We start from the raw sequence: 14,422 nt of genomic DNA on the forward strand, positions 1-14,422 counted from the left end.
ATCTGGCCCAGTAACTGCAGTTACAGAAATGCATCCACAGGTGTTAAACAGCAATGAGTACTGTTTATTGCTTCTTATAAACTTGAAACTGTAGAATAAAGTTGTGAACACGTATTTTTATGCCACCTATGGTCCGTACCAGATGTAAAAAAAAATCCCAAATTAGGCAAATCCCCAAATCCAGCTCAAAGCGTATGGGAACTCTGGCTGTGCAAATAAAATAAACATCTACCTAACCGGCATTCTAACAAGCTAGACTTTGCTGATGAGACCCAAAAGGCCAAAAACCAGACTAGTTTTTCCTGCTTCAACAAATGCTGCTGATTAACACGAGTCTAGAAATCCAATAGACTCAAAATGTGTTCGTTTTATATGTGAAAATACGGTACGAAGGTTGCTTTATTTATTTTATTCCTGCTACTAATCATATCACTATGAGTCATTTGCAAGAGGTAAAAACTATTGAACGTGTTACTTTAAGCATCAATCAAACATCCACACCGAATAACACACGTGTAATACTGTACTTTAATTATTCTCAAGCTTAGCCTAAATTAAGTCTTTAAAACACAGCAGAGCAAATGGGCATATGTAATGGTCTTAATAGATTAAATGGCCCATGTTGTACACTAACATATCTGCTTGTACATTCAAATTGTACAAACAGGGTCAAAGTAAAATGAATTGCCTGTACATTTACACAATCACTGCATTCATACCTCAAAGCTAATGAACACAAATGGAAATTTTATTGTGGTTTTATCAATGTCAAGGTTTTTTGATGGAGATGGCATACTGATATTTTTTTTTAAAATGTGAACCGGTGTTTATAACTGATGTTGAGAAGTCACGGCTTGAGCCCGACACAGAAGTACGGTGTCCAGTTCAATAATATGGTCTTCTTGGGTTGTTCTGTAAACCACAATTACAAAAAAACGTCAATAACAAGCAAAACAAATATGACAATGTAACACTTCCTCTTACATTTAAAACGAGCAGTGTGTGGTGTTGCTCTCTGATCTCAATCCTGAACCAGTGGCTAACATTCCAAATTCCTATGACGGGCAGCAGTCAATCAAATAAAATAGCAGGTTCGTTAAACTTGGCAGAATTTTTTTTTATTTTACAATCACCAAAAGGAATATAAGGTATTTTTTTCAGCCAGACAGCTTCCTCCAAAAGTACTGAGGTTTAAAGGGTCTTAAATATTCTTCGTATGTGAGGACTGGTGGTAGGTGATGTCACATGTTGGACTCACTGGGGTGCAATAAGCATTTTCAAAATTTTGAAAGCATTCCAGGAGTTAATGTGGATTGACGGAGGTGTAATGAGTTTTCGATTTTGCGAGAAATAAACATTACGGGGGTTTAACAGTTGACTTAATGTGAATGGGGCTATGTGGAATGTTAACTTCTGCAATAAAAAGTGTATTTTGTTAAATGCATAGAAACATGTACAGGCACAAAATCACTATCAACACCTGCAGAAAAAGCACTATTTAAATAAGAATTAGTCAAACATCCCAATGCAGAACATTTCCTGTCTATTCATTCATGTAAAAGCCAATCATGACCCCTCCCCATATTCCACTGTGGCAATGCACACAGCTCGCACACAGCTCGCACTCAGAAATGCTGCAGTTAAAATCTCATCCGCTCAATCCTTCACAGACAAAAGTCAATACTGCTTTGTGCAGTCAGACGTGGTTGTCCTATGTAAATTCTAGATTCCTTCATGAGAATGTGGAATTTCGACCGCTGGCTTGGAGCTACAAAAGGAATACGAGCACCACCCAATGCTCGTTTGAGCAAAAATACACTTTTGACGTTGAGATTTTGATTCAGTTTTGATGAAGCGTGCCTATGTACCAGGGGGTTGGGCCGGAAGCGGTAGGCCAGCATCATGCGCTTGCGGAAGGCGTCGTATTCATCGTCACTCTTGCTGAGCTCGGCTGGGCGGTCGATGCCAAAGCCGGCCTTGTCGTTGGCCACCGTGCCCCTGCACACAGTGGAAGTAAAACCAAGCGAGTGCCGTGTTCAGACAAAGAACGTTTTTAAAAAGGCAATATTTTGTAGACCACAGTATAATATATTTAGCGCGAGTCAATATGCCTGGCTGAACAGTGTTAAGCTACTGCATCAAAGAAAATGTTTGTTGCTTGACATTAATTATGTGTTTATAATGCTCAATGTGAAATATTTACTCATACGACTGTCAAAAAAGGTCCCATCAATATTACTCAACCCGAGCTATTCATGCTTCTATATTTGCATTGCCTTTGTACTGTTTGCCTGTTGGCGTTCTCTAGTCTAACACCGCTTGTGAGACACTGGTAGGCCAACCAGTTTCAAAGACAATCCATATATGATCAGAGTAACAAGTTCAACATACATACAGTCCATGTTTGTACTCTTTGTTTTTTTCCGGTAAAGTCACGTATATAATTCCTCGTCGCAGCCATCTCTTAGACACACTTAAGCGGTCGTGCTTTCGCTGCGTTGTCCCCACCTGAAGACGGACGCTTGTGTTGCGCCCGAAACGTCGTGATTTAATTTAGTTGTTTTCATTTTAAATTTATTTTACCTACGTGACTTTACCGAAAAAATACTAAGAGTCACGAAAACTTCTAATCTAGAAGTACATGTTTTTGTTGCATGTTTTACCACAAGCATGTGTGGTTAATGCAGATTTAATGCCTTGCAATCGGTGTGTATTTGGTGTTTGAACATCTCAACACCTGTGTTATTGCCAGAAAGGGTGAGGACTATTCTTTGTTTCATCTTCACTGTGAAAAGTACATCTCATTTGTATGTTTTAATTGGACTAACTACACATCTGGCACTGAATTCAACAATGCTGTGGTGTATTATATTACAAAAAAAAACACACACATTTTGGATTTAAAATAAAATCACCAAATAGACCAGCAGATTTATTTACATTGTCATTGCATATAATATATTATGGTTACCGTAAATGTTATATATTTGTGCTACAATATCATTATAGGACAACGTTCTCTCTTTACACCAAATGCAATTTCTGCAAACAATCACAATATGTGTGTGTCCAGTCTGAGCTTCCCACACCCTTACTTGTTGACGGGAGTTTTAATGCCCTTTCCCTCGGTGCCCAGACCATCGCCCTCTTTCCATCCCATCTTCATGAGCATCTGGAAGCCGAGGTTCTCCACCGTCAGCTTGAAATCCTTGTAGTCCGAATAATCTGGATCGCGGCCCTCCTGCACAGTGAAGAATCAGAATATTTATTGTAACTGGAGTAAGCTGATGAGCTATGAAGCTCTTTTTTTACAGATGTTCCAGCAGGGGTGGGTCAAAACGTTACACTACAAAAACACGATAGGAATGCACGCGAGAAGCACATATGCCTGTGCTCACACCCTGACAGGACATCTTACTCAGTTCTCACGAAGAAACGTTCACAGCTGGCCAGACTCGAGGGATTTCTATACAAGCCACGTGGGTGTAGTGGTGCACAGCTGTGATGTGGCACTGTGGAGCCAAGGGGTTGTTGGTGCACCATGTGAATTTGCAACATCCCCAAATTTGCTGGGCTGAGAGGGAGCCGAGATATGGCAGTAGAGAACGTGGGTTTGTGAACTTTAAGTGTTATCTGCTTGGATGGGTTGAGAGTTTTCTCCATTGTAACATTCATTTAAAAAATTGCCAAACATCCGAAAGCTGGAGCCTCCTGATGAAGTACCTTAAGATTCAGTTAGGCTTAAATGGATGGCATTAAAATAAACAATATGTTTGTAAACATTGTTGAATATCACTTCAGAAACTGTTCTGTTATATTGTGTAAATATTGATCATTCTGATTTCTTCAAACACGGCAAAGTAGCTTGAATATGTAACGGTGAACCAACTTTATAGGGGAAAGCAACTTAATGTTAGTAAACAAATTCTGTAGTCGTTATGCAATATATTAAATACTGTAGGGAGAAATGTTATATCGATGTCTGTTTACCTTTAAGGCTTTAAACGTCTCCATGAATTTGTCCAACTCGTCCGGGGGCAGGAAGTCTCCAATGAAATGCTTCCCACGGTTCATGTCGGTCAGCTTCTCAGCCCACTCTGTGGGTGAGAGCGCAGTGATTTATGCAAGCGATTCAGAGCCAGAGCCCAACACATAAAGCAGATGCACAATCGATCAAGCCTGGTGCTGTTGCTGTTGGTGACCAGTGTTAGTGGGGTATGGTCAAGTAAGACCCACATGGTGTGGGCACGGCCTCATCCAGCAGTAAACTGACAAAGGGCCGTTACATGCACATGCTGTGTTCTTGTGCATTCAGGCCAAGGCAAATCCAATGCCAGTATGAGGAGCGAGGTGACTGGAATCAACTGAAGTTTTTTTAAAAATAACACTAGAAAAATCGCAGTGGATGGATATTGGTGAAACAAGGAAAGTTTACACAGTGATGAGTTTCATATGAAATGAGCACAAGCTTACGCTTTAAAAGGGGGGGGGGGGGGTGGGCGAACGTATCACGTTAGGAAATGCAATAACACAGATTAGTGCTCACTGCACTCTATTCTACATGGGGTGCGTCAAACATGTGGTCAACAGATCACAATGCTCACAAACTTGACTCATGGGAAGTTTTGTACAACCCTTGGATATATGCCAACTACTGTGGGTATATGACCCCGTAGTGTGGCCCACACGGGTATATGACATAAGCAGCTTGCAGACTTCCAGCATCGTTGCTGAACGCATCATGCAGGGACTGATCTGGCTTGAGTGGCTCTCACGCCAAAATAATCTTATAAGTGTCTTAGTCTGGCACTCTGTGCATTGTCACAGCATTTATGGTCGATGTTAGTGTAGATTAAATTTCGATTTAAAGCTTTCGTGACTGCAGGGATTCATCTTCTTGGTTCTTTCGGTAAAGTATAGTGGCAGTGTTTGGCATTTGTGTGCTTGGTGCAGTGTGCAGAGTGATGTATGGTGTCGTAATTGTATAGTAGATGTGCAGCAGTGTGATGCACGTTGGGGTGGGTAGAGTGATACATGGTGTTATATTAAAATGGATAAGACAGTAACTGCAGCAGCAACTGTGGCAGCAGCAGTAACTGCAGCAACTGCATCAGCAGCAGCATCTGCAGCAGCAGCAGCAGCAATTGCAGCAGTAAGTGCAGCTCCCTTTGATGCTGTTAATCCTGCATAATGCACATGCATATGTAGTACTAATCACATTCCTGCATTTCCCATAAATATGCTAAATTCCACTTGATATGCAAATTCCTTTGTCTAGGCGCCCAGCTTATATATATGCTCCAAGCTCGTGTGCTGTTTCATTCAGACTCTGTCGCCTCGACGGACCTGGTTTTCACCTGAAGACGGCTGCTTGCGTTGTGGCCGAAACGTCGTGATAATTATTTTATTGTTTTATTTTTATTCTTTTATTAGTGTAGATTGTATACAAGTGAATGATTCGCCCCCTTGCATGGCTGGAGGGGGTCACCTGATACCATTACATGAGCATATGAATTGAAAATAATTGATTACACACTTGATTTGATCCATGTATCATGAGGACATGAATACCTTTTAATCCCTGTATCAATACATCGTTGCACATGTATTGCCCTTATTGTTAATCCAGTTCAGGATGAGGGCCTCCCCACTCTACGTGGGTATTTGGCCTTAATTGACCAAACATAACCACGCCCGTCAGTGGAGGTTCGTAAAGGCGGGGCATATAGACGTAGAGTACAAAGCATTTTTCTGCACAGCAATCTGCAGCCCACAAAAACTATAACACCTTTTTCACGGTGGTTGCCCATCCAAGCATTATCCAGGCTAAAATCCTGCTTCTATTCTGAGATCTGATGAAATAGTGTGCATTGCAGATGCTGTGGTTAGAGGCCAATACATCGTCATAACTCTTTGTTATGGAGGCGTTATCAACACAAAACAGCGCACGCAGGAATGTGAACCTGCAGCAAAGTGAGTATGTGCGAGGTGAACAGAGCGGGACCTCGAGTCTTCTCCATCTCCATCTTTCGGAGGCGGTGCTCCCAGGTGCCGGCCTCGTCATCGATCTCCTCGTCGCTGTCGTACTCGTGCTGATTCTTCTTGAGCGCGGCTGCCCACATCGTCTCGATCTCCGCCATCGCGCGCTTGTGCGCGATGATCATGTCGTACATCTGCTGCATCTGCTCGCCAGGAAAAACACACGCACACGGGCACCGGGTCAGAAGCGCAGACTTTGTTCTCTAATAGGTGGTAAAGGATAAAGTTGCAGCCCCGCAATTGCTTGCGCGTGCCAGTGCTGATGAAATAGCCTCCCTCCTCTCGAGAACTCCCCTCGAGGGTAATTTACCAACTCCTTCGCGCTGGCCACACATCTTGGAAGAGGTGGGAGGACCCACCACAAGCCACCTGAAAGCCCCTTTCCCCCCCACGCAGTGTCAATATGGCAATTGTTTGACCATATTTGACCACGTCAGTCAGTGTGGGTTAGTTAAGGGGGGCGGCAACCAGGACAATTTGAGATACCACTTGCCACCGATGTTCGCTGTGGCCAGAAATCAAACTCGGGTCGCCGGCTTCGGAGTGCTAATTAACCACTGCTCTGTTCCACCTAACTTTGTTCTGTATGTCTCTGATTTTTTTCAATATACAGACTACTTGTAACTATTCTGTGCAGCATTGTAGATGCTAAGGGATTTTTTTTATCGGCCCCTGGATATTCTCTACAGCAGCAGGCAATGTCACTCTATTACCATGCTCTGCAGTGTATGTAATAGGGTTATTAATAACTTGTTTTCATTATTCATGTCCTCTTATCTATAAATATCCCTGAATTAATTACCATGGATAAGAGGAGATTTACTACGCAAGTGAAACCAGCATTTCATGTGCCCCCTTGTGGCAATAAAGACCACACACACACCAACTTAGTTTTCAACTACTATTTATTTTTACTGGAGGGCATGACTGTTCATCATTTAGTCATTATCGAGGAACATCTACCACAGCGCACAATTAATTTCATATTGTTTTCCACAATTAAAGTACTTGCCAAAATGGGTATCTTTTCCTGTTATTCACGAGACCCTCTGCAATCAGTGTAACTATTTGAAACTTCAAAATTTATTATGCACTCTTAATGATTTCGACTTACATGTTTGAAGGTCATTTATAGACTAAGATATATTTAAGAACTCCTTTACAAACCTCCTGTTGTTCTTTCAGCTGTTTCTTCTGATCATCAGACAGCTCAGTGACTCCGACCAGTCCTGCCGGCTTCCCTTTCGCATAACCGAGGTCCTTTAGGTCCAAACCTGCAACATCGATGAGCACCAAGCAACAACAGCATGACAATGTAACAACTGTCGGTCCATCCAGAGAAAGCGTCGTGAAATTCAGCGTAGAAAATTCAGAATAACATTCGGAACAACTTGTAACACCGCGCAAGCCACTTTAAATCAGAAACATGCAAGTTCGGGGGTTGCAGGAGGTTCAGGTCACATACCTGCGCCTTCACTATCGTCCTCTGTGAAGTGGCGAATCGCTGCCCTTTCATCAGTCTCCGACTTCATCTCCTCTGGGCCCCATCGGCTCTTCTTCCTCCTCTTGAGCCCTTCCTGTGGCTGACTCCTTGAGTCCTGGTTTGCTGTTTTTGTGCGATTGTTTTTAAAATTCAAGTTTCACAAGTTTAACCTCTTTCACTTTATTCTACAGTTTCTCACAATAGAGTCACATCAGATGGCAAGGTTATCTATTCTGAACCATCCCTACTGGAAGTGCCATCTTCACCTGGAAATAATCCCGCAAGATGACAAGAACAACAACTTCTGAAATGTGTAGGATTTCCAAATCTGAGGCACAACTAACTGGGAAACCTCATGGAAAGAAAAATATCTCGCAGTAATAGAAAATGGGAGAAATACACGTACATGCGTGTATTGAGTCGTGTATTATTAGGCAACTGAGAAGAACTGGGCATGTTAATGTACTGTGAAGCCTTACAGATTTCCAAGGATAGCTACCTCAAGAGGATAACCCTGGGATCATAAAGTATAGCCCTAGATGTATCCATAAGAGCCCCCCCCCACTTACCCAGCCACCAGATACAATTCCACTAATTACTATTCATTTAGCAATATTAGGCCATGTGACATTTATTATTAAGATCCTCATAGTTCAGATAATTCAAATTTAATCATGATCATGATTTACATGGTTTCCTTTTTGATGTAACCATTGTTGAAAATGTTGAGACTTATATTTTCAGCCCAGGAATCAAACCTAGGATCTTCATGGTGGCATGCACAATAGTCCTCTGAGACATTGTCACCTTACAGATTTAACTTTTACCTAAAGCTGGAATATCAAAATGCTTTAAGGACACCCAATCGTGCAATTCAATATGCTAGGTTAGAAATATAACACACAGGAGTTGAACAATGCTTGATGCAACACGTACTATACCTGGGTCAAACCCTGCCGCGGTGAAGGCTGGGATGAGTTGCTTTGCTTCATTTGCCATGGCTCGTGTGTATTCCTTCACTTTATGCTTGAAGTATTTGTAGGCTCCGCTATTCTGATCATAAAGGAACCTGTATGGGTAATTTCGTGAAAAATAAATACTATCTCGACACCTGTTCATCGTTTATGCTCTCAATATTTATAGAAATTCATCGTCAATTGTTTAAAACAAATTGTATTGTGGATCCTCCTCTGAACTCCTGTCCCAGTACTGCAAGTAGTTGGAAAGGCTACCTCTGGTGTAGCCTGATGAGTTGACAATCCAAAGGCATTTAATAGATGTACTGCATTTACATACAAACCAAAAATATCTGTTCATAAAGGTAAAAATTGACAACCCGCTGGTCTAAATATAGTTTTGTAGAATTTGTAATATAAATAATTATGTGAAAACACTACGATTCGATTTTATACTACAATTCAATCAATTGTTATGATTCTTGGGTCACTTATTGATTTGATAAAAAAAAATTGTGTTATTTGTACCGTCTCATATAGTTTGTCTTGCTATATTAGCCCAACCCTATTTGCATTCTGATATATCAAAATAACTTCTTATATGAATTTTTCAATAATATTAATTTTATTATAAGTATAATAAACTATTTTAATCAATGAAATGTTGCATGGAAAGAGTAGTCCTTCTGGGTTAGGCCACAAAAACCTACATGTAAAAAATCTGCACATCTGAAACACTTCTCTTTTTAGGGGGTACATTTTCACAAGCCATTCCGCACCCCGATTAGCATGGCTGGCTACGTACGGTGCAAAAGAAGTTCAACATATATACATATTACGTAATGTGTTGTCAATGAGTTTGAAGAATGAGGGCGAACGGGCTCACCAGAAAGCAGGATTGTCGCGGTTGCCCTCGGCAGCAATCTGCTCCATCTCGGGGCCCCCCTCGGCCACAAAACGAGCCAGCTTCTCAGCCACGTCCCGTGTCTCGCTTTCCTCTGGGGGGCAAACTTTAAGCGGCCTGTCAGTACGCGTCGGTCAGCGGACGCCACTGCCCGACACGTGTCTGTGGTGCTGCTGGGAAAATCACCAGGTTTGTCAGCGTCGCAGCCGCCGCCGCCGCCACCTTCGTCGTTGTTGTTGTCATCCTCATCGTCCGGCTGCTGGAAGGCGCTGGGCCTGGTGGATAGCGCTGGCTTGGTGCTCGGCGGAGTGCTGCGCTTCATCTGCTTCAGCATGCTGCCGATTGAGCTCGCGGCCACCGCCGTCCTCTTGCCGATTACCACGGGGCTTTTGCCGCTGCTGCAAAGGAATCAAGAGGTACCACGTCGTGGGCTTTCGCGGCTGTGCTTGTGTAGCTCGCCGATGCGTTTTTGTCACGTGTCGTTGGGTAGGACGTCCGTCGTTTCGGTCCACGTGCTGGGAGCTTCTTCAGGAACTGAATTCAGGAAGTTCTTAGCACGTGGAGCAAAATATCTGACATCATGAATTCAGTTCTTCAGGAACTGAATTCTTCAGGAACTGAATTCAGCTCCTGAAGATCCAAAGATGTGGAGCAAAACGTCAAAATATCGTGTTGAACAAACTTGGGGCATAACCCAAATAGACAATTGCAGAAAACCAGAAGGTGGAATGCATGACCATGTTTCAACAATGAGTGGCACTGGAACACTTGAGTCTGGTAGCTTGTGTTTATATGTGTATCCAGCTGACCACCTTGGGAACTATAGCATCTTCAAATTGGTAAATTTGTAGTTTATGAAATAGGTATTGGATTCCATGAAATAGGATGAAATGCAAGTGTTTTAAACAACTGCAAATTATATCGTTCTGTAATGATAATTAGAATGACATGCACGGGTCAACAGTTGTGATTGTAATATATAAAGCCATTCTTGCAAAATAAGAGGGTGTTTTTTAGTGATGTTTGTGTGGGATTATCCTCTACATGCTTGTGACTAGCAGTACGATTTAGCACTGCAGTGAATAATGGTTACTCAACACATTAACTACAGTTCAAGCTCAGCAACATTTGAAACAGTTAGGAAATGCTTCATTCGGTCCACAGTATATTGGGACAAAGACTTTAGACCAGAAGGTACAAGAAAAAGCTCATAATTTGAATTATGAGTACCTACTATACAGCAGAAATGTTAAAGTTGTGGTCCAGTCTTACCTAATAAGGCTCTGGATGTGTTCATTGGATGATGCAGTCACGCTTGTGATGTTACTGACAGTAGCAGCATGACTGCTCGCTGTACAAACACACACATTCGCACTTAAAACTCATCTTACGAAGTTAGTCATCTGAAGTGTGCAGCACCTACACTGGAATCGTTTGCGAATCAATTTGTGGACTTAAACCATTAAAGTTAATTTTTAAAAAAATTAGATATTAACGTTCGTTACTCACCACAAGAACAAAATACTACTAAAAAAAATTTTCTATAAAGATTCACCAGCCACACAAAAATGCTATTACTGTAAAACGCTACGCACGTGTCTTCTTCTGTTGCTGCATGCTCATGAACTGCTGAAGAAAACTTCCATCATTGGCAAATTTGTTGGGAACGCTGGCGGCAGGCTTTGGGCTACAGGGAAGCACAAACACACAACCAATAAATTACAGCACAAAGCTAAAATACTTCAATGTCCATGCATTGGGGGTGGGAAATTGTGGAGATAAACAATATTTATTTAAAACCACGCGAAAGCCCCTTGACACTGGATTGCTGTTTTCGAGGGAGAACTGGGGGACATGAGAGTTTGTCTTTCCTTGTCGTAGTATTTTTTTCAATAAGGGGCCAACTGCTAAATAAGAGGACACCTGCTCCCCACCCCAGTCACGGTCATTCAAGGCTGTGCAATATTGTGCGTGCTATACATTGCATCATTATGCCAACATTATGCTAAAATTGGTTAAAGATCTTTACTTTTGCCACAAATATCAAAGTTAAACAACAGTTTGGGTCTCGTGCGCTAACAACAATGTAGCTCTGCTGCTTCATTGCCGAAACAAATTTGCACCGTTTTTCACGCCATTTGAAGGTAATTAGAACACAATTTGTCGCTTGTTAGATGCATGCATGAAAATATTGTATCCGTGCATTTTTGTATTGGTCCTGAGACAGTGGTTAATATTTATTACTATGGCGGGGCCAGTCACGCCATACGACAGCCAATGTCAACTTCACCGACAAGTGGCACTCGCTTTACCTATCCATGCCATTTGGATGACGAACACAATGGACCCTCGACCACATTTGAACTCGCAACCTTATAACCCATTCAAGTGGGCACAGCCCCATCAGGCTCGCTGAATAACACCGAAGCTCGTGCCTGCTTTGTGGTCACATACTTGGGTGTGAGCGAGCAGGGCTTTGCCTGCTGCTGGGTTTTCTGTGCCGCCATCTTCGCCTCAATCTCCTTCTTCTTCTGCTCGATGAGCAGCTCCTGCTGCGTCATGTTCATGAACTTGCTCTGCCGACCGAAGCCAGGGTTCTGCTGATTCTTCCCCCATCCCGACATCTCTGCCCTGCTGGAGGACACAAAATAGTTGATTATTGGGAACCAGGCGAGTAATTCTAGATTTGAAGCTTTCGTGACTGCAAGGATTCATATTCTTAGGTTTTTTCGGTAAAGTCACGTAGGTAAAACATTAAAATTAATAAAAGTAAAATAAAAATCACGACGTTTCGGAGGCAACACAAGCTTCAGTCTTCAGGTGGAACCGTCACAGCCATACAGCTGTCGTGGCTGTGACGGTTCCACCTGAAGACGGAAGCTTGTGTTGCCTCCGAAACGTCGTGATTTTTATTTTATTTTACTTTTATTAATTTTAATGTTTTACCTACGTGACTTTACCGAAAAAACCTAAGAATATGAACCAGGCGAGTGTTCATTGATAATTAATGCTCAAGGCTCAGAGGGAGCCCACGGGAGCATACATTATTCTCATGGTTTTGATGGTGGGTGCTCTGTAAGCGAAAGAAACTAAGGCACCCCGAACAGCTCCCTCTGTCAATACTTTAGTTTAATAAATATGGTCACTCGCACACACCTACCAGGTTATAAGACACGTCTCCAACATACGCTTTAAAAATACAGGAGAAAGAGGCGCGTCTTATAATCAGAAAATGGTAATCTAAAAAACTGAAGTAAAATAAACTGGCTTTAGTCCAACAATCAGATCGATATTATCGAGAAGTATTTGTTCAAGCAAGAAAACTCTGGACCGGCTTCAATCTGCTGGGTTCTCATCAGCAAAGTCATGTAGTTAAACAAATGCTGCTGGATAAGCAAATGTTGTTTCGCGAGCACTCCATTGAAATTATTCAGCCCCTGTTCAACGCAACAAAGCAATAAGGTCCAAACTTTGGTTGCTTAAACTAATACTGCTTGCTACGAGACAGACTAAACGACGACAGAAAACGCAATATGCATAGACCTATCATGGAGTTAAGTATATGGGCATTCAATCCTCTCTTACAGTCTACGGGCATTATTTTTTATACTATAATCTATCGTCATACTCACTGGCGGAGCCAGTGGGGGGTGGGGTGGCACGTGCCCCCCCCCCCCAAGGATCCGATCGAAATCCCTCATTTCGATCGGATCATTGGGGTTTATTAGTAATAAATCGGCATTTTGCGTCCCCCATTGCCACTGTGTAGCATATTATGTGCCAGGGACTCTATGAGATGATATGACAATAGTCTGAGTTCATAATTGGCAATAAGTAATGGCAAAGCAGTTGTAAGTGATTCACAGAATTGTGCGCAGTTGCATCTACAGTCCACGACTTCTCTGAAGGCATCAACACCTTCAGCGAGCGCGATGCCGATCACACAACGCGGTTCGAATTCGACCCTCGATCGATGGCTGCAACCATCGCCGCACACGCGTCGAATAAAAAGCAAGGGACGAGTCCTTACTTACTAACAACTCCTCTATCATGTTTCATTGCTGGAGGGGTTTCCCCCCTACCTGAAAATCCTGGCTCTCCCATTGACCAAACTGTTCCAACATAGTCTATGGGAATTCAGTTATCTCTGCACTGTAGCCCATGAGCATTGTTCTCCGATTAGCGCATTTGACGACGCGCTGTACGAAAGAAGTTCAACAAAGATCTGAAGTTCCCGTGACTGCAATGATACCGAAATAACCAAACAGTAAGTTCAACATCGTCTATGGGGAATGCAATGCTGCACTCGAGTCCATTGGGTACCTATCGATCGGTTCTAGTCTATGGGCATTCCGTCTGCGAACCTCCGTTTTAGCCCGTCCCGCTTGCAAACGCTGGTCGATGGGATAATAATTCACGCACACGTAGATGTGTGGCGACAGGACGAGCTTCTTGTGCCGATTATTTGCTCAAACCGCGAGAGACGCCGAGGTGAGGCCTTGCAGAAAGGGCTCCGCTAGTCCCACACGCCGAACACACGGGGTGAACCGCCTCGCCTCTCGCGTCCTCTCCCTCTCGGGGCGGCTCGTGCGTCTCTCCGCTCTGCTGGATAAACTGAGATGGTTAGAGGGCGGTGTGTGTCTTTTAATTGTTCTTGTTGGTGTTGTAAAAGTAACGGAGCGAAGCCCTCACCGCATTCAGTCACCGGGGAAGCCTCGCACGGTCGGGATCGGTGTTTTTTTCACTATTTTTAGCGTCTTCCGGAAGACACTTCTGGAAGATGCTTCCGGAAGATTCTTCCGGAAGACTCTTACTGAAGATTCTTCTGGAAGATTCTTCCGGAAGATTCTTCTGGAAGGGGAAGTAAAATCTCTGCGTCTTCTGGAAGAGATGGTCTGCGTTGCTCCAAGTTTTTATATATTTTTCCATGATCGAGGTTTTTTGGGTTACATCTCGTAAATATATAATGTGTTGTTAAACCCGCCACCACCCGACACAGCCAACTAGTAAGGGTTGTCACGTAAACAGAACGTGGCCAAT

General features: G+C 42.8%; 1 protein-coding gene across 6 annotated transcripts; it reads right to left on the minus strand.

Moving 5' to 3' along the window:
* Positions 1–52: 52 nt before the first annotated feature.
* LOC144955654 (SURP and G-patch domain-containing protein 1-like) lies at positions 53–14,128 on the minus strand. Of its 6 annotated transcripts, none has more exons than XM_078885824.1 (14): positions 14,075–14,128; positions 11,837–12,013; positions 10,978–11,069; positions 10,655–10,733; positions 9,569–9,780; positions 9,365–9,488; positions 8,464–8,591; positions 7,505–7,645; positions 7,207–7,313; positions 6,005–6,182; positions 3,991–4,097; positions 3,096–3,241; positions 1,869–1,998; positions 53–912 (listed from the first exon to the last, which is right to left on the minus strand). In XM_078885824.1, the coding sequence occupies exons 1-14, from the start codon at positions 14,077–14,079 to the stop codon at positions 886–888; spliced, it is 1,653 nt and encodes a 550-aa protein (XP_078741950.1). In that variant the 5' UTR covers positions 14,080–14,128; the 3' UTR covers positions 53–885. The 6 variants fall into 6 exon arrangements, with proteins under 6 accessions (XP_078741950.1, XP_078741942.1, XP_078741967.1 ...); XM_078885816.1 differs by having other exon boundaries at positions 11,837–12,016; positions 14,075–14,115; XM_078885841.1 differs by lacking the exon at positions 14,075–14,128 and adding an exon at positions 13,858–14,068.
* Positions 14,129–14,422: the final 294 nt, after the last annotated feature.

Source organism: Lampetra fluviatilis, chromosome 3, assembly GCF_964198595.1.
Source record: "Lampetra fluviatilis chromosome 3, kcLamFluv1.1, whole genome shotgun sequence".
NCBI lineage: Eukaryota > Metazoa > Chordata > Hyperoartia > Petromyzontiformes > Petromyzontidae > Lampetra > Lampetra fluviatilis.